The sequence below is a fragment of the Amblyomma americanum genome, chromosome 1, assembly GCF_052857255.1.
Source record: "Amblyomma americanum isolate KBUSLIRL-KWMA chromosome 1, ASM5285725v1, whole genome shotgun sequence".
Taxonomy (NCBI): Eukaryota; Metazoa; Arthropoda; class Arachnida; order Ixodida; family Ixodidae; genus Amblyomma; species Amblyomma americanum.
This window is the reverse complement of record NC_135497.1, coordinates 423,622,564-423,641,479: the sequence shown is the minus strand read 5'-3', so window position 1 is coordinate 423,641,479 and position 18,916 is coordinate 423,622,564. Positions and strand designations below refer to the sequence as shown.

Below are 18,916 nucleotides of genomic sequence, written 5' to 3'. Positions count from 1 at the left end.
CATCGCGTCCAACATCATGCGGACTTCCCTTCCATAGACAAGGCGGAACAGGGTAAACGTGGTGGTTTCTTGCGCCGCAGTATTGTATGCAAAGGTGGCATACGGCATGATCTCGTCCCAAGTTTTATGCTAAACGTCGACGTACATCGAGATCATATCCGCCAGTGTTTTGTTGAGCCGTTCCATTCCGTTAGACCATTTGTTCATGGACGATATGCTGCGGTTTATCGATGGTCTGTACAGCTAAGAGTCAAGATGTCCCGTAGGAGCCGAACTGTAAACGCCTTGCCTCGGTCAGTAATGGTGGTCGACGGGGCGCCGTGTCTAAGCACAATGTAGTTCATAAATAAGCGAGCAACTTCGTCGGCAGTACCTCGAGCAAGGGCCTTCGTTTCAGCATAGCGGGTTAAGTAGTCTGTAGCCACGACAATCCACTTGTGGCCAGTCGACGACAGAGGAAATGGCCACAGAAGGTTCATGCCGACTTTGTCGAATGGCATTTGGGGTGGCTCAATAAACCGTAGCATGCCGGGAGGCTAGAGTACGGGGTTTTTTTTCGCCACTGACATTGCTGGCATGTCCTGACGTAACGCTCGAGGTAAGCCGTGGCCACTAATAGCTCCGCCGGACTCAGGATAGGGTGCAAGTGAAACAAAGGTGGCCAGAAGTATAAAAGACATATTTGTGAAACTTGTAGCTGTATCAAGCAATGCCCACTAAAGGATGAACTCTGGTGCCTCAGATATTGAATGGAGTGAATAATGGCCACATAGACATTCAAAACTCAGTTGTCTTGGTTCATACTAGCTTGGCATAGCATAAGGGTTGCAAAAATGCATGTTGGATGTTTAATTTTACATGTTGGATGTTTATGTGTGTGTTAAGAGGGCTCTGCAGGGCCAATATCCTCTCTGCTCCCATTTCGCTCCAAAAGCAGGCACTATTTGTTGGAACAATTTCATTTTTTAGAAAGAAATGGCCAGTCACCACCTCAACAGCTTCTAAAGCTCTCGTCAGTGTACTAAGGGTGAAGATCTGTGTGGTGGTAGCATCAGCAGTGCATTGCACGTCTAGTTACATGAGTAAAAAGCAAAATGATGCAATGATGATCTTTCTTAATTTTTTTATTTGGCCAACAAATCTCATGAAAGTGTTCCTTATATAAGCAAGTTCCAACAAAAAAGAAGAAAAAGAAATGAGACCAACAAGAAGCCAAGCTCTGCACAACCGCACTGACAACTTTCCCACCCCTCAAGACGTACCATACATCACTTGAGAACACCTAGCTAACCCATATCCTTCACATTAAAAAAATTAACCTTAGTTGGCCCACACTTTTGTATCACTACCAAGAAGGGCCACGATATTATGTAATAGGGGGAAAAAAATGGAACCACGCTGTTTTTTTTTTTAAAACCAGTGGGGGTAAAAAGATTCCGAGTTTAGCACCTTTATGTTTGGTGCACAAAAAAAAATGGGGCAAAAAAACATCATTATTGCAGCTCACACCACATACACTGAGCATTACAAAGTTGAAAAACGCAAGCACAGCAAGGTAACAGTGCCCTGCAGGCTTCTGCAGCAGCCAAGACCACCAGGCTGCAATGGCACTAACATGGTGTTGTGTACAGCATTAATATGGTGCACTACCCACTTATAAACAAAACAATGATGCACCAGAATTGTAAAAACGAAAACCACCATACAATCAACGTAACTGCACTGGACATAACTTCCATAAGAATCCTGCAGATCCGATAGAACCTTGTCTTTTTGAGTCTAGGCAACAAACTAACACATGACAAAAAATTGTGCTTAATTAGAACGATCTTTTAAAGAGAGTGACAAATAAAACCACACAGCTTCCGCTGCATTGCCTACGAACTTTCTTAGATTGTGCACAAACTAAAGTCAAGTGCCCTCTGGTCGAACGCACTAGCAAGCTTGAGTCCCAACTGAAATGACGTGAATGGCTGCCATTTACCACTTTCCTTTGGTTTCTTGCTACGCGCTACCAAACCTAAGAAGTAACACAGTGCCTGTGGTAAGACAACTGGCGTGAAAAAAGTTCTGAACAGAATTCACAGTCTTCAACATGAATGTCCAAACACTGCCAAACTTAACAGGGAGCAAAGAAAGCGTTGTCATGTGAGCTAATAAAGTAGGTAGGCATTTGTTTCATTGGCAGAAGAAGGAACAAACAGCAAAGAAAAAAAAGGCACTCACTGAGCACACACTATTACTGCTGCTGTCTGCAGGAGTAAATAGAAGAAAAGCGCAGCTATAAAAGTGGCTGGACAGTGCTGCTAGCTTGCCGGCACTTCCCTGGGCACTGTATGGAGACTGAAAATGTGTGCCCACTTCGCTGGTCACGCCCACTCAAGCATGATGCAATGTGGGGCCTCCCTCAGCCAGCTGGCGAGGGCCACAGTTGGTAAAGAGAAAGGGGGGGGGGGGGGGGGGGGGGGGGGGGGGGGGGGGGAAGAGAAGGCAACAGGGCAGGTGCGCTTGGCAGAGGCACCTTGAGAAATTCGGCTTGGCACTTGGTGGTCGGACTAGATGTCCATTGGAAACTGTGGCTCATCACCCGTACCTTCTGAAAAAGAGAAAAGCATGACAACATAAAACTATGCAGCAAGTGATAAAAAAACCTAAGCAATTTAATGGGGCGTGAAGAACATGGATCAGGTGAATCTGCAATATCGATATGACCATTTAAACTGCAATACTTATAATGCATGCACAGCCCGCTATGGTGGCGCAGTGGCTTTGGCATTTGGCTGCTGATCCCAAGGATCAAATCTGGGTCATGGCGGCCGCATTTCAGTGGAGGCGAAATGCAAAAACGCCCCTATTGCTTTGTGATGTGAGCACATGTTAAACAGTCCCAAAAGGTCAAAATTAATCCAGAGCCCTCACTAGGTGTCCCTCATAACCAGTGTGTCACTTCAGGATGTTGAACACCATACCATGTACTTCTAAAGCTACCATATATGCAGTAAAACCTCGTTAATACTTTAAAAAATGCATAAAAAAAAGTATTATCCAGGAAAACGTATGATATGATCCAAACCACCTGATTTTGAAAAATGGAACTGCTGAATGAGGTACAAAGGCATTTATTGACAATTTCACTACATAAAAATGTCAATTAGCATTTTCTAGCATAAGGTCTCAACAGCTCCTTTTGTAGTGCTCGCAGAATTCAGTCTGCATTTGTGCTGTCCTTACAGCGGAAGAAATTTCGCAACAAGTCCGGTCTATCGACAGCAATGGCGAGCCAGGATCTCCTTGTTGCTCTCGGTTACTTAGCACCCTTTCCCTTAGCACCTTAGCACCCTTGCACTGTGGGGAAGCCGCCGCGGCACCTGACTTTTGCAGCATTCTTGCTCTTCATGCTCCGTTCCCTAGACCCTGCCCAGCCTGCTCATATGTAAGATATGTAAGTGCATCCGTGCAGTTCTTAGATGCTCCGCCTCCTTGTTCTAAGGCACTGCAAAGAAGCCACTGTGTTTCTCCCCTTCATGTCGCGCCTCCTAGGGAACAACCCTCTTGTATGTAAGCAATCCTTTTTTTTATGTGCTTCGCTTCTTTGCACCTACACATCGTGGAGAAGCCACCAAGGCTGGTGAGTGGCGTTGCACTCTGGCTCTTCATGTTATGTGCCCGCAGGTTCAGCCCACTCATATGTTTGCAAATGTGTGGTTGATCGCTAAATGCATTATACGACTAGAATTTCTCAATTTTGAATGCAGTAGCCAGGAAATCGCGTTATCCGGGAACATATTAACCTGAAGAGAAATACTAGCGTTGGCCAAATGTTTAGGAGAATCCCCCAAGGTGGAGCAGATTTCCCACTTCAAGTCATTGATCACTCGCTCTCGCCCTACCACATGCTAGCCATCCCAGTCAGCTCAAAGGGTAGAGCAACTGCTCCGCTGAAGCGGTGGGACTAAGTTTGAACCCCGGGGCAGAGTGAATTTTTCTTTAACTATACAAAGTTGCTGTGGAAGCTGTACAGTTTTCCTTTGTAGCTATATGGCCGCACTTAGGTGGATGCATATGAGTAATTACTCCCTTATCAGAAATAGTGTAACTCTGTAAGACATTTTTATTGCCCACAATTCTGAGCGTATGAACCAGGAACATATCAGCGAAGTTCTACTGTACTTCTATGGAAGAAGCCACAAAAAATATTGACTCATGCTTGGTAGCATACTACAAAGTATTCTTGGTCTAGTAGTGTGCATTTCCATGTTTTCAAACAATGCGAGAGAAGTTGCCAGCATGGGAAGAAGTGGCACAGTTTCTTGCTTCTGGTGGCTTTATATGAGGAGACAATGTCTTGCTTGATGGAAGCCAATAGCCACCGAGACCAAGGAGCATCGGGGATGTCTTTTTTTTTTTAATTTGTAGTTTTCACCAATGGGAGATTAATAAAAGCAGAAGAAAAAGAACCACAAGCCGCGGGTGGGATCCGAACCCATGACCTCTGAATTTCGCGTCCGGTGCTCTACCAACTGAGCTCTGGCTCTATGGACGAGAGTGGCACTGGTGAACACTCTCAAGGTTTGGTTACACTACACATATATACCCCGAAAGCAGAACACTGAACAGCCGTCGCCATAGCTGTTGGTAGAACACCGGACGCGAAATTCGGACGTCATGGGTTCGGATCCCACCGGCAGCATTTGGTAGTTTTTTCTTTTGCCTTTATTAATCTCCCATTTATGAAAACTACAAATTAAAAAAAAAGGCCTCCCCTACTGCTAACGAGCACCTCTTTCCATTCCCTTGTCTGCTGAATAACGCCTTGCTGTTGTTCATGAATGCTGCATATGGCAAGGGTGATGGCATGCTGTGTCTACAGTAGAATATTCGGGCACTTTTGCCAAGCCTGGGTACTAGAAAGCACACACTCTTAGCCAATCACTGATTACCTAATCTCTACTTTATAAGTGCCACCACCACTGGACACTTCATTCTTTGAAGAGAAAAAGACCTTTCCAAGCAATAAACTCTGGAAACCTGTACCGTCATCATAAGCAGCAACAGCCTAACTGCATCTACTGCGTGCGTCTAGGAAAAGGGCTCTCCCACTAACGTCCAACCAAGCCTGTCCCGTGCATCAGCTGTGACATCCTCATCCCCACAAACTTTCTAATATCGAAGAAGGTTAGAAACTGCATAAAAGAACGAGGACAGGAGGAACCAACCAGCCTGTAAGAATGTCCTACTTCCTAATCTCATCTGCCCACCCAACTCTTTGCCACCCCCTGCAACTTTAGCCTTCTCTTGAAATCCACTCCATTATCCCAAGGGGCCATTGGTTACCATCCCTTCGCATTACATGCCCTGCCCATGTCCATTTCCTCTTCTTGATTTCAGCTAAAATATCATGAACTTGTGTATTCCCTATCTCACTCTGCTCTCTTCCCATCTTTTAACGTTACAACGACGTTACAACAATCACTTTCCTTTCCATAGCTCACCCAGTGATGCTCCTGATAAAATCCATTCTGGAGCAATTTCTGGAGCACTGAAATTTCCAATTTGGAGCACTCTGGAACACCAATATTTCCAATCTGGAGCATTTTTGAGCAATAAAACATCGATCTAGAAGCACTTAGGAGCATGTAGTTTTTAGTTTCCAAATCTCTTAGGTTGGCAAACAATGTTATAAAAGTTAAGAGCGTAATGTAGAGATTTGCTGCACCATTAATTTTGTCACTATTTGGCACAGAGTCGCACCTGAGATGTCTTCAGTTCTGTTTTATGCAGTATAATTGAAGCCAGTCACCTTTCTGAAACATGTCATACACTTTTTAATTGATACACTCTTTAATACACTTTTTAATTGAGCACATACACTGCATAACTCGGAGGCAAAGCAGCTCCAATGTGCTGATGTATGGCTCTCCACTTTTCTTTATTCCTTATTAAATCTTCTCCACATTAAAACATTACAGTTACTTAGTAATGCCAGCCAGTTCTCATGTTTTCTTTTGCACTTATGCTTTCCTCAGTCGAAAGCAACAAGACTCGTCGCCTCCGTATCCTGGTGAACCAAGCCAGTCATGGCCAGTCCCTCTGCTCGCAAAAGCATAGCACTAACCCTGCATGATGTATAGCACTTAATTTTTTTTTTAACAAATGAGGGAGTGCCAAGGTCACCATGTTGCACAACTGGAACGAATGGAGAAGTGCGAACGTAGTAACTCCATGCAGTTGTGCCCATTTATAACGAACACTGACCTAGTGCGAATGAGGTCGATGCAGCAGTAAAATCCACATTACGCTTTGGCACCGAGTTTCGGAGAGATCGAACGCCTCCAGACGCGGTGCTTGGTTGCAATGAAAACGCAAAGGCCAAAAGCCCGCGGGCAAGAACGCGCCGCAAGGCTGCTATCTTTATCATGAATGTGCTATACGACCGTCAAAAATTTTCTGCGCACAACGTGACAATGATGGACGATACACAAATGCGACAGAAAGCAGAAAAAGATCCTCCACGCAAGCCCTGCATTGTCATGTCTCACACAAACGCTCACAATTTCTGCCGCCGAACGCAAAAACTGTTTCGAGCAGCTGCAATAGCTCAAGTGGGCAGAGCGACGAGGTTCCAACAAGATGAAAATTTTTCACCTCGCTGCACCACTCAGTCGCTTGCATATGAAACCGCCTTTAGGTGTGAATCTTGCAGGACAGATGCCGAGTGGAGCGACCCACGCTAATGCGTTTACGCTTATTGTCCATCCCTATGCCCCCGCCCTCTCGCCCTTAACAGAAAAATATGCGTTCTATTTCATAACGGGCAATAAAAGGTCTTATCGCGCCTCAATCGAACTGCATAAAGTGACACGGTATCATTCTGCGTTGAAGCACGTTCATCATTACCATTATAGGTACTGACAGAGCTGTAAGCATCGATCACAAATGTTTTCGAATTGAGATGAAACATCACATCACAGCAGAAATATTTTGCCACCAATCTTGCGCAACTGCATGGCTTCTAATCTAAAGTGGATGGGCAGCTCACGCCTTGCAGCCAGTTTCACCCTCGGCCACGCTGCGTCCGAAAAGACTTCCACGTGAAGTGGGCTTTTCCACAAGCTGCTTCTCATCAGTGCTCACCAAGATAACATTCTGGCAGATGTGGTATGCCATTTACATGGAAATCGCCACATGTGAATGTGTTAATTATACCTCCAAATAATTTTTGCGTCACAATTAAAGACAACCTTCGATCATTCGACTCACGCTAAGCCTAATCGGCCGGCCAGTGAATTGCGTCGACGAAAGGTAGACTCTAAAAACATGCAAGCCTAAGGACGTTGATCGGCCTCCATCTCGACGCGTGTGCTGCTCATGTTTTGCAAGAGAGAAATGGGCAGCAGCTCGAAAACGCGTGCCAAAACTTAGCCGGACGGAAGCTGGCTTGCACATATATGGCATGAAAAGTACACCATGGAAGCCTGCATTATGATGTTCATTTTTATTAGGGAATTTCCTGCAAACTTCAGGACATAAGGAATGGATAATAAGTGACAGTCATGTTCGTTAAAAGTGGGCTTCAACAGACCTTAAATTTTTGAAACTGCAGGGAGAAATACGATTATGTCCACCTGGATGGCCAACGCACAACGCAGCCAAATTCGAAAGCAGCGAGTTTGAAGCAATTTGGCGCAATTTTCCCCATTTTTATCAGGATGGCGCAGTTTGGCACATTTGGCACAAGAGTGGGGTCATATAATAAACTCTAACACATCTCCAACCAAAAACTTTTAACTTAAAACCCAATGTTTCGGAGCCGGCTTGGCTCCTTCTTCAGGGGTGACTGTAGGCAGTAGCTGGAAAATCTGTCAGGATGTTCAGAGTGTTCAGAGGTGTTCAGAGTGGGGTCACTGCTCACTGCATTGTCCCCAATTTAATTTCAAGTCTTTTCGTTACCATATAAGTTTCTGCCCCATAGGCAAGTACTGGCAGGATACAACTGTCACAACTTTCCTATTGAGGGATACTGGCAAGCTACTATTCATGGCCTGGGAATATCTGCCATTTGCACTCCCACCCTTCTTATTCTTCCTCCTATTTCACTCTCATCGTCCAGAGTTGCAGTCACTACCTGCCCAAGATTGATCGATTACTCCCTTATTAATTCTAGTGCTTTGCAGCCTATCGTAAACTTCTATCCACATCCAAGACCAATGAACATTACTTTAGATTTCTTCATACTAATGTTTAGACTTGCCGCTCTGCCTGCCTAGATCCTCAATCACGCTCTGCAAATTGTCCCCTGATTTACTAACCGAGGCAATGTCATATGCAAATCAGAGATTAGTAAGGTATTTTCCATTAGTTTTTATCTGCGGTTCTTCCGAATCGAGCTATTTGTGACTACCCCCATTTAATGTGCGGTGAACTGTAGTGGAGAGAGCGTCTGCCCTGGCCTGACATGGTCGGTGCACTACTATTCACCCCTGTAAATGGGGGGGGGGGGGGGGGGGGGGGGGGGGAGAAGTGTGTTTCACTCACCAGGCTTAGCAGCCTTGACCGGGGATGGCACAGCCCCATTCTCTGTAGGTTTGTTGGGGGAAGCGCTGGGCTTGGAGACATCGGGGCTGCAGGACAATGTCACCCCAGGAATCACAGGCAAGTTTTTTGGTGGTGTCCGGGCCACAGGAGAGTGGCGCATCTGCATCAGGAAGCTCCTGTCGTAGATGATGCGAGAGCCTGCACAACAGAAGAGCACGCCATAAGGCTTGAAACGGCAACACAGCGGAAACAAAACTGTTTGCAGGCTATAAAAAACTGGGGTTTTTCTATTTTTGTTCTTACCTGCTGGCGTGTTAACTGCTCCACGCATGTTACTCACTCCACAACTGAATGAATCATTCCAATGCATCATGGCCCTCATGCATCATCATCTCCATGAGTTAGCTTGTGTTCTGCCTTGTGTAACCCAACAATAATTACAAAATATGCACTCTTATGTTTCTCGTGAGTACACCATTATTATAATTTCAAGCACAACACTATTGAAATACAGTCGAACCTCGTTATAACGAAGTAGCATCGGGACCGTAAATCAGTTCGTTATATCCGATATTCGTTGTAACAGTAGACATAAATATCGGCTGTGACAAATTCGTAATTTGGCTCGCGCAAATATTCTAGACACTAAAATGCATTATATACTTGGCTTTGAACCCACTACAAACGTGGTAATCCTTACCTGTCTCCTTGTGGCATTCAATCAAAATAGGCCGGAATATGGGAAGGTTGACACGACTGTTCTTACGTCGCCGCGCACGTGAAAGTGCGTGGCGCGAAACGACTGCACCATGTGTCTGCGCATAGGCGACTTGGTGTAGAGAGAGGAACTCGAGTGAGACACAGCGGGAACCATCGCGCCTGCGTGCTCTGCCGAAGCGCGATTGGTGGCCCCGAGAGGGACCGTTGAAAAAAAAAAAGCTGCCAAAGCAGCTTTGAGAGAAGAGGAAGAGGAGGAGAGGGGGCGTTGGGCGAGAAGAGAAGGAGGAGAGGCGGCGTTGGGCGAGGAGACATATGCAACGCCAGCCCGGGATCAGCCAAACAGGTTTGCATTCGTTCATTTGAAGAAAGATGTTATCTTCGTCTGGTGGCTTTTCACAGCGCTGCGCAGAATGAAGTTTTCTACATTGTCCATGCTCAAGAGGGCCTTTTCTACGTCAGCAGTTTTCGTCGTCGGGAGTTTTTCCAAATATCCTTTCAGCCTCCTGGCCATGTCCGCGGCATCCGCACTGCTCATCGTTGGTTCATCCCGTTCACTCTCACCGCTGTCGCTGCTGCTGTCATCCTCGGGCAACAAAACGCGATCCACAATTTCTTGATCCGTCAGCTCGGGCGCCACGGCCAAGTTCTCATCGGCCGAAACGAAATCGTCGAATTCGACGCCTGGGACTGCCAGCTGATCCCAAGTTCTGTCCAGCTCTGCCTGGTCTTCGGGCTGCACTTCTTCTTCGTCGGCAGGCAGAACAAAACCGGCATCCGCGAAACAGTTCCTTATTGTCGACTGCCTCACTTCATTCCACGACCCGTACAACATTTCGAGTGTCGTCTTGATGTTTATTGTTGTCGATCTATGTCGATCGATGTCAAACACCAGTTGCGTCACCAAACGCTTCCTATAATTGCACTTAAGCGAACGAATAATGCCTTTGTCTAAAGGCTGCAAAGCAGAAGTTGCGTTCGGTGGCAAAAACTGCAAGCGAACTGCCTTCAGCACGATCGAAACTTTATGCGCCGAACAGTTGTCCAAAAGCAACAGGACCTTCCTGTGCTGCCTCTCCATGTCCTGGTCGAACGCTCTCAGCCAGTCCTCGAAAAGCTTGGTCGTCATCCACGCTTTTTTGTTCGACGTGTATTGAACCTGCAAATTCCGGACGCCTTTCAGGCACCTCGGATGTGCCGACTTGCCGATGACGGTGAGCCGTCTTTTGTCGGAGCCGTCCATGTTCACGGCAACGACGACAGTCACCCGGTCTTTGTTTTTCTTGCCCCCATGGCAGGTCTCGTTCTTCATCGCCAGTGACCGCTCTGGCAACAACTTGAAAAACACGCCGGTTTCGTCGACGTTGTATACGTCGCACTCGTCGTACTCCTGGAGCAGAGGACGAAAATTCTCCAGCCACGTTTGACATGTCTCCATGTCGACAGCGGACCCTTCGCCAGACAAAGTGTGGCACGCGATCTCGTGCCTATCTTTGAAACGTTGCAGCCAACCGCTGCTTGCACAGAAATCGTCATGCCCCAGTACGCAGGCCAGGCTGTGGGCCTTCCGTTGAAGAAGTGCTCCCGACACCGGCAAATTTCGCGCCCTCACATCTTTAAACCAAGAAAGCAAAGCCGCTTCCACGTCCGGGTGATGGCAAGGCCTAACTCGTTTACGGTCGGCTTTTATGGCGTCCTCGGTGTTGCCCTCAATCTTCTTTCTAGTGGCCAAAATGGTGGATAACGTACTTGGAGGAACGCCGAATTCCGAAGCAATATCCTTTTTCTTGCGGCCACTGTCCACAGCTCTCAGTATCTGCAGCTTTGTCTGGAGCGAGATCGCTTTCCTCTTCGATGCCATTTCGAGCGCTGCAACAACAAGACTGGCCGCTGTGCTGATGTCAGAACGCCGGCCTCAAAGTTGCCAATGTTGCTGCGCTTGCCTTTCTTTACCGCTGGACAAGTGGCGCCGCCTTTCGGCCCTCTGTCATGTCATGAGCTTTCAGAGTTTTCGCGCTCTGTTCACAGGTGGCGCGACCATCCAAACGCGATTTTTGTGCCAGACGGCAAAACTTTTTCAAACGATAAAAAAAAAAATTCAGCTGTGTATCGGCCTTCGATTTTCATTTTGGTTTTTGTTTTTTTTTATGCTACTTTCAAGTTCTGAGCCTCGTGTAAACCAAATATTTCTTCGTTACAGCCGATATCGCGGCGGATCTCGCGTTTTCGGTTTCGTTATAAAAGAATAAATGTCACTGAAATGAAGCATGACCAACCAAAATTCGTAATTAGTTCGCTATAACCGATAATTCGCTATATCAGTGTTCGTTATAACGAGGTTCGACTGTACTTTTGCAAGGCACATAGCAGCCTCAGCAGCTAGATTCTACTGCTTCTACTTTCGTAAGTTTGGATTGAAAGTTTTGAACAAATGCCCCAAAACCATTCCAGGCAAACATTCTAGAGGTTTACATCGTTGAAGTTTTGTTCTCGCATGAAGGTCAATGCAGGTCTAAAGATAGCTCCGAACATGAGAAAAATGCTCACATCTGCACAGGACACGGAACCCATCCTCTGCACACTTAAAAATCTGGGCCTTTCTTGGGGCAGTGGTGCAGCAACAGCAAAGGCATCACTTCACAACCCAAACAGGAACATGAAGCTGCTGGGTGGGTTCCAAAGCAATGCCCTTTTTGAATTCTGCAGCCCATAAGGCAGGCAGTGGTGGCAGCATGCTGCCTTCCAGCTGTGCTTGTCACCACAAAACATACTTACGCCACCAGAGCAGACTAGAAGTGCAAGGACATGACTAGTGCCATAATGACTTGGTTAGCTTTAACCTGGCTTTTCATAAATGAAGAGACCTAGATCACACACAGCAATGCTTAAGATGACCATGCAAGCGAAACAAAAAGAAAACAGTAAAATAGAAGACAACTTCTGGAACATAGGCCTTATTCTTGTGTATTTTAACCACCTCCTGCCATATTTAGCTTCTAATTTAAAAGCAGCACCTTTGAAGATGAGCAAATAAATGATCTAAGTGTAACTAAACGAGTGCAGCGGGAACAATAACTCAATACAGCGTACAACATTTTGCAAGGGCGCACAAGATATGAAAAAGGCGGCCAACATCCATAGCTCTGAAATGCAACAATTTTGTCAACCCAACAAAAGCTCTAGTTTTCACTGTCACTAGAAATGCACTCTACATTCTACGAAATGTTACAGAAGCACAATATCCGTGCATTGTGAAATTTTTCTGTTGCACCTGAAATAACACAAGTCCCTGAGCCCTCTCATGTTTGCAAAGACAAGTGTACTTTAGGTTCCCAGCTCAATGAAAGACCTTTTGGTGAGAAGCAAACATTGTGAAGAGAAACATTGCATTATCTGCTGCTAACCTGAGTAGTGTGACAATGCAGGGAGGGTACTGTCCCCTCCATCTGCCCCTCACTGCATTGCCATGCTACTATTGCTAGCAGGTTCCTTTGAGAGGGAAGAGCCACTTTTTTCTTGGCTTGATTGCTTGAAGTCCCATGCAACAAGATTTCACTGCAATGCCTTAGAGGGCGTCAGGGTGATGACTTCAATCAGGCCAGCTTGCGGCAAAGAGTGGCAAATGGGTATTGTCACAACTGTAAAGAAATCATGATCAGCTCGCCTGATGCTAGAACCACAGCTATGCCATCGATTGTACTCGCGTAAAAATTCCTCAAAATCCATACACAACCAATGCGCCACCTACTCCTTTACACAAGTTACTGTACCATTCTTACTATATTATGCACGATGTTTCCTGTTAAAGGTTCAGCACCATTTCTAGAGTACAGTGCTGTGAGCATACTCAGGGAATCATTGCAGATAATGCTGTTTTTGATGTTCGCTTTTACTATTTTCTGTACAGCCGCACCAACGGCATAACACTCGGCATTAAAAACAGATGCGCACTGTAGCAGTCATATAGTTTTTTCCCTTTTGACTTCTACTGCACTTTCAACATGCATTTCTGTTTTTGAGCCATCAGTATAAAATTCAATGCAGATGTCATATTTTTCTTACAGTGCAAAGAATTCTTTCATTTGCTTTTTGTGTAAATATGTCAATATGAATGAACACTAGTTATGTTCAAAATGATAGAAACTAAAGAAGAAAAAAAAGGCAGTATGTCACCTTTGTCGGATACTTTGCCCCACCAGTCAGACTGACTGACACTCATAAAACTCATAGTTCACATCGATGCATTCATTTCCTTTGTATGCAATAGCTAGTGCAAGCAAGCTGCTTAGCTCGACAAATACCCATATCAAGCAATGGTCTTAATTTCACCTCATTACTTTTATTCACTATGCGTTATGTCTTCACGTCACAATGCCCGCCAATTTGGCATACATGGAGCACAACAACAGGCTGCACGCATGCCTAATAAGCTTATTGCGACTTGCTCTGGCCTGCACCGCAAAATGGCACCTGTGACATTACATGAACACCTCCTTTAACAGAGTGAGCTACACAGCAAGCCTTGCAAGCTAATTAGCAATACTCGGAGGTCCAGCCTCACCACCATATCAAAAGGAGGGAGTAAAAGCAGCAAGCCACGGGCAGGGGACAGAGGTGCTGAAAGTACAGAATGGCTGATACATCCAGCTGAACTGTGAGAGGACAATGGCAGCTATCGCAGGCCACAAAAGAAGCACATCTCTCTAGGTGCAAAGAGATAAGATAGTGCTCCATGCTGTTGTTGAACAACACCCTGACCTGCCTGAAACATAGCCACTACTCGCTTGGCTTCGATAAATGAAAACATGGCTGTAAAAATACCAGGCCAGCAATGCTTGCACAGACCTCTGGTTCATGCTGAAATTAAAGCAAACCTAAAAATTAGGCAAGCAGGAACAGAGCGACACAGAAATGGCCAAGCTCTTACCAACGCATGGCTTTTTTTTCTCTCTCCCTTCCTCTCTAAGCGATGCAAAGGAGCAAGCAGTGGTTAACATGCGCCCAACTTCAGCCGTGAAGATAAGCCATGGCCACACAATGGCCCAGAAGTAATGGAACTGGCATGTAGAGTCAATTACTAGAATGCCCTAAAAATCAGCTCAGATATACTCAGATTTGTCTGCATTCTTAAAAAAATAACACACTCAACTGTAAAATGCCCAATATTTAGATATGAAGTTTCTGACTACCTAAATGGTTTCAGTCACAGGACTGATAATGATTCAACATATGTTGCACAATTCATACTGGCTACCTATGTCTACATACAGAGCTTTGTTCTACTGCACCATACAGCTACAACAATGCTGATATGCGTTTGGCACTCACAGTAAACATGTGAGAAGTAGCAAAAATTAGAGGGGGGGGATGGCTCGGTTGAGAACTGAAAACAAATCTAAAAGGTTTTTCAGCCTGTCCTTGTGCCACATAGCATCCATCGCCAATTTTCTTGGACCACAGCTATTTAGTGCTCACACAGCAGAGAAATGCAGTTCACCAAGTACCATCTGTTTTTTTTTTTTTTTTTGCTGGCTTAACAGACATTCCAAAAGCTGTGTTTTTAACCAAAGGGCGCATCAAGAGGTGGCTCTCTCACTGCCAGATGTGGCCAGCTGCCACACCACCATACTGCCCCCCAACTTCCAGTCTCAAGGGGCCAACCAATTTAACCTGGACCTGGGAAGTTTAGTGAAATTTTCTCTCTCAGGGGCTAGCTTTCCAGGCATGTGTAATTTACAGCTGCTACCACATGTGCTGTGTAGCCGTATACACAGTTATGTCTACATCAGCAACAAGCATGCACCTCTTGGTATTGAGTTCCTTTAGCTATTTCATGCAAGATCAAGTGTATCGGCTTAAAGATTTACAGCCCAAAAGAACAAACATACCAACCAGCCAGTATTACTTAACAGCTACAACTGCGCAATCTAAGAACCATTATTAACATGCATTAGGTAAGTACAACTATGTTTTTAAAACCCAGGTAAACGAACTAGCTGGCAAACTTGGATTACACACAAGTGTTACGATGGCAGCCAGTAACTTTTCTAAATTTGTCTGCAAGTGCTGCAATATGCTAGCAAGACTTGCTGGTTTATGGGGGTTTAACGTCCCAAAGCGACTCAGGCTATGAGGGACGCCGCAGTGAAGGTCTCCGGAAATTTAGACCACCTGGGGTTCTTTAACATGCACTGACATCGCACAGTACACGGGCCTCTAAATTTCGCCTCCATCGAAATTCGACCGCCGCGGCCGGGATCGAACTTGCGTCTTTCGGGCCAGCAGCCGACCGCCGTAACCACTCAGCCACCGCGGCGGCATCGCTAGCAAGACTTGCATTCAACATGTAAGACAGCTGCATGCAGGGGAAGGCAGTTTCACCACTCCAATGGTTCACACAAGCAAGCAGCAAGTTGTTTTAAAGGAGTGCAGACATCAAAATTTTGCAAAGTCAGGTGGACAGATGAGATTAAGAAGTATGCGGGGATAGGGTGGCTGCAACTGGCACAGAACAGGGAGAGGTATGGGAGAGGCGTTTGTTCTGCAGTGGGCGCAGCCAGGCTGATAATGATGGATGGATGGATACATACATGGGTCACCTCATGGTATTCCCCTATGACAGCTAAATAATTTATAATTGAATTTCTTTTTGATGCTGTTCCAGCTTCAGTTTCATCAACAGAACCATGGCTGTGACATGTAAGTGCTTAGGTCACGTAAGGCATGAAGAAAACTGCAAACTTAGTTTTAATTCACTACAGCGCTTAAGCCCACCTGCTTAAAGAGCTAGAATGACAAAAAACAACGTATCAGCAGTTATATTGCAGTTTTTTTTTTTCATCCCCCACATGACCTAAACACTTGCTACACATCACAGCCATGGTTACGTTGATGAAATCAAACACCGAAACAGCATGAGAGAAGAAATTAAATTATAAATTACTTAGTGGTCATAAACTAATACCATGTGGTGATCCATGAATTTTTAAGTCTCATGCATCATTACAGAGAAGAAAACCTTTTTCCAAAAAGAAAACAGGCTACTAAAATTATGTGCCTATATAGCCCTTTAAGACTTCCCTCATTAAATTCTTTGCAGTGGGTCATTTAGCTTAGACACCAAACCATAATATGCCAGTCACTGCACTGCACATCACTTCCACAAGTCCCTGGCTTTACCATCAGCTCAACCTTCTCTGTGTGAAAAAAATTTTCAAACTATCTACAATGTGCGCGCTCAAGAACTACATGTGACACTAACAATTAGTGTCACTGTCGGCAGCGCAAAATTTGAACAGGCATTCCCCAGGCAAGACTTTGCACGCGGGCTAGAAAGACAGCGAGAAGAAAACGCGCGTTGCGCGGAGCAAAGTAGGCTAGGGGAACGAGGGTTTCCTGCTACATACGTGCCTGCACAGAGCGGCCTTAGCTGGCGTAGAGCCAGATGTCTATCAGCTGAACACAGCTCGACCGAGCAAAAGCTATTGGTCGAAATTTTCCGCTAGCGTCTGCGCAGCCCCGTTTTTAAGAAAAAAAGACACGTATGAAGGAGAAGAAAAAAAACTGCACACGCGCACACGGCCTCGTACAACTGCCTGGTGCAATGACGCGCTAGAGCCAGGCGTAAGGTGGCCTTGTATAATTGTACTTTTCTTATTACCGGTGAAGGAACACAACGCGTGGAGCTAAGCCGCACCGGCCTTGACATTGTTTCCTTCGTTTGCAGCGTGCGCAACAAAAATAAACAAGAAAACGCGATCGCTCGTTGCGTATCGCGCAGAGCTATATCTCGCGGTGGGTTCTGTCCAGCGAAGCATTCCCCCCCCACCCCCCCCAGCTTTTTTTTGTGCGTTCACTCTTTGCCTTACGTACTTGCTCCGATAGTGACAACACCAATTTTGCGGCTTCGCGAAAGGCTCCGACCTCGCCGTACCCCCAGCCCGTCGTAAATGAAAATGCCGAGCAAGTTCCGCAGAATCGGCATCAAATTCAGGTTCTGAGTAAGTTTCAGGTTAGATTGTTCGGCGAAACAGTTCGAAAAGCCGAAGAGCAAAGTCACGCGAAACGATCGAGCGACCAACCGCTGCCCGTGGTTTTGACAGCGACGCTTTAGAGACAGCCGGCGCCTTTTGCTTGATGCCCCGATTGCAGCGACGGGGCAGAACCAGTTGCGCTTCTACGACCCGACCACAATCGCGTCATTCCGGACGCCTATGTGTCCGTAGCCATGCACTACGTGATTTGGAGGCGCGGCGAGCTTCATAGCGCCTACTCCGTTGAAAAGCCCGGAGGAACCCGCGCAGGCAGACGACGTTGCGACAGAGGCTGTTTTTTCGTCGCCGTGGTCGCAGCCGCGAACTGCCCTGCCAGCGGCACCAAGCAGCAAGGGGCGCTCGCCTTCTCGAGTGATGAAACCGTATCATGAGAGCCCCGTAGGCGAAAAACGGTGCACGCGCTCGAGTATTGCGAAAACGCTTGCTAGTCGCGCTTACGTGCGCGGCCGGCGGCGTCTTGAAAGCTAATGAATAAAATGATCGCCGCGACGTAGCAGCCATTAACAAACAAATGCAGCAACGCGAAACGAAAGCGAGCAGCAGGTGACGGTGACTCATAGGCACGCAGGCTCGGAAATGGTTTCATTGCGCTCGACCAACAGTTGGGCATTTTCCGGCCCACAGAAGCCAACACGAACTGCTAGACGCGCGGTTAGCACAAGCAAGCGAGAGATACATGCACGGGACTGTCGAGGCACGGGCGGTTTCGCCTGCAACGCGTCATCGCGATCGGGGGACGCCTTTCGTGACCTGACCTTCAGCCTCACGGGAGAAGCCGCGCGCGGCACGAGACGGCAGGGCGACCACGTGCTCCATCCGCAGCTTACGGAACGCGAGCGTATGGACGCCTTCGTGGCTTGGCATACTGTCGGGCTCGGCGCTTCGTCTTCATAATCATATCGTGAAAGTACATCGTCCTCTGCAGCTGTGCACACGGCGGCAATGAGTTTTAATTGCAGCGTTTTCACGTTTTCACAGCTGCGGTGGTCTATATTAGGGAGGGGGGGAGGGGGGGCAATAAACAAAAGAGCTGCAGTGGCATATCACATCACACCAAACCGGATCAAAACAAGGAACTACATTTCAAAACATACACGGACGCAAAGCTGCATTGCTCCTGTTCACGCCTGCTACGTCGCTCGTGTAGACTACACGCCGACGACAAAAAAAGCAGCATTAGTATAAAGATGGTAAGGTTACCTCCCGGCGTGGTAGAGAATATGGTGCCCCCGGGCGTCGAGCTGTAGTCGTGCGGCAGCTGACTTGCATCGTTGATGATAACCCGTCGCGTCGGTATGCTGCGGCTTGAGCTAACTTTGTGCTCGGGAGAGTGGGCAGACATGATTACAGCAGTACGTGCGTGGTTAAAAAAATCTAAAGTACTTTGCTTGCGGAGGTCGTAGAATGGTCAACGTACACGACGGATGCGACGCAAGCCTCTTCGCCACGAGCGCCCAGAACACTCCGATGCGGCGGCGCCGTTTACTGCAAAGCTTTCTTACATCTACGGTAGGTGGAGACTGCATATGACCTCCGTCCAATGATCTCCACTAGGGGGCTGAATTATAGAGAAGCGTTTGCGGGTCGGTGGGCTGGAAACGCCGATTGGT

The 18,916-nt window shown here is 46.6% G+C and overlaps 1 protein-coding gene across 1 annotated transcript; it reads right to left on the bottom strand.

Annotated features, from left to right (window-relative positions):
- Positions 1-1,106: 1,106 nt before the first annotated feature.
- Thor (eukaryotic translation initiation factor 4E binding protein thor) lies at positions 1,107-18,800 on the bottom strand. Its single transcript, XM_077650403.1, has 3 exons — positions 18,507-18,800; positions 8,536-8,733; positions 1,107-2,596 (listed from the first exon to the last, which is right to left on the bottom strand). The coding sequence occupies exons 1-3, from the start codon at positions 18,646-18,648 to the stop codon at positions 2,556-2,558; spliced, it is 381 nt and encodes a 126-aa protein (XP_077506529.1). The 5' UTR covers positions 18,649-18,800; the 3' UTR covers positions 1,107-2,555.
- Positions 18,801-18,916: the final 116 nt, after the last annotated feature.

Bases quoted from the DNA above. Each gene is read 5' to 3' on its own strand.
- Thor (XM_077650403.1), bottom strand. From the start codon at position 18,648: ATGTCTGCCCACTCTCCCGAGCACAAAGTTAGCTCAAGCCGCAGCATA. The intron at 8,734-18,506 runs GTAACCTTACCA...TCTGTTGTGCAG, and splicing joins ATTCTCTACCACGCCGGGAG to GCTCTCGCATCATCTACGAC. The intron at 2,597-8,535 runs GTGAGTGAAACA...TCTCTTTTTCAG, and splicing joins GGTCAAGGCTGCTAAGCCTG to AAGGTACGGGTGATGAGCCA.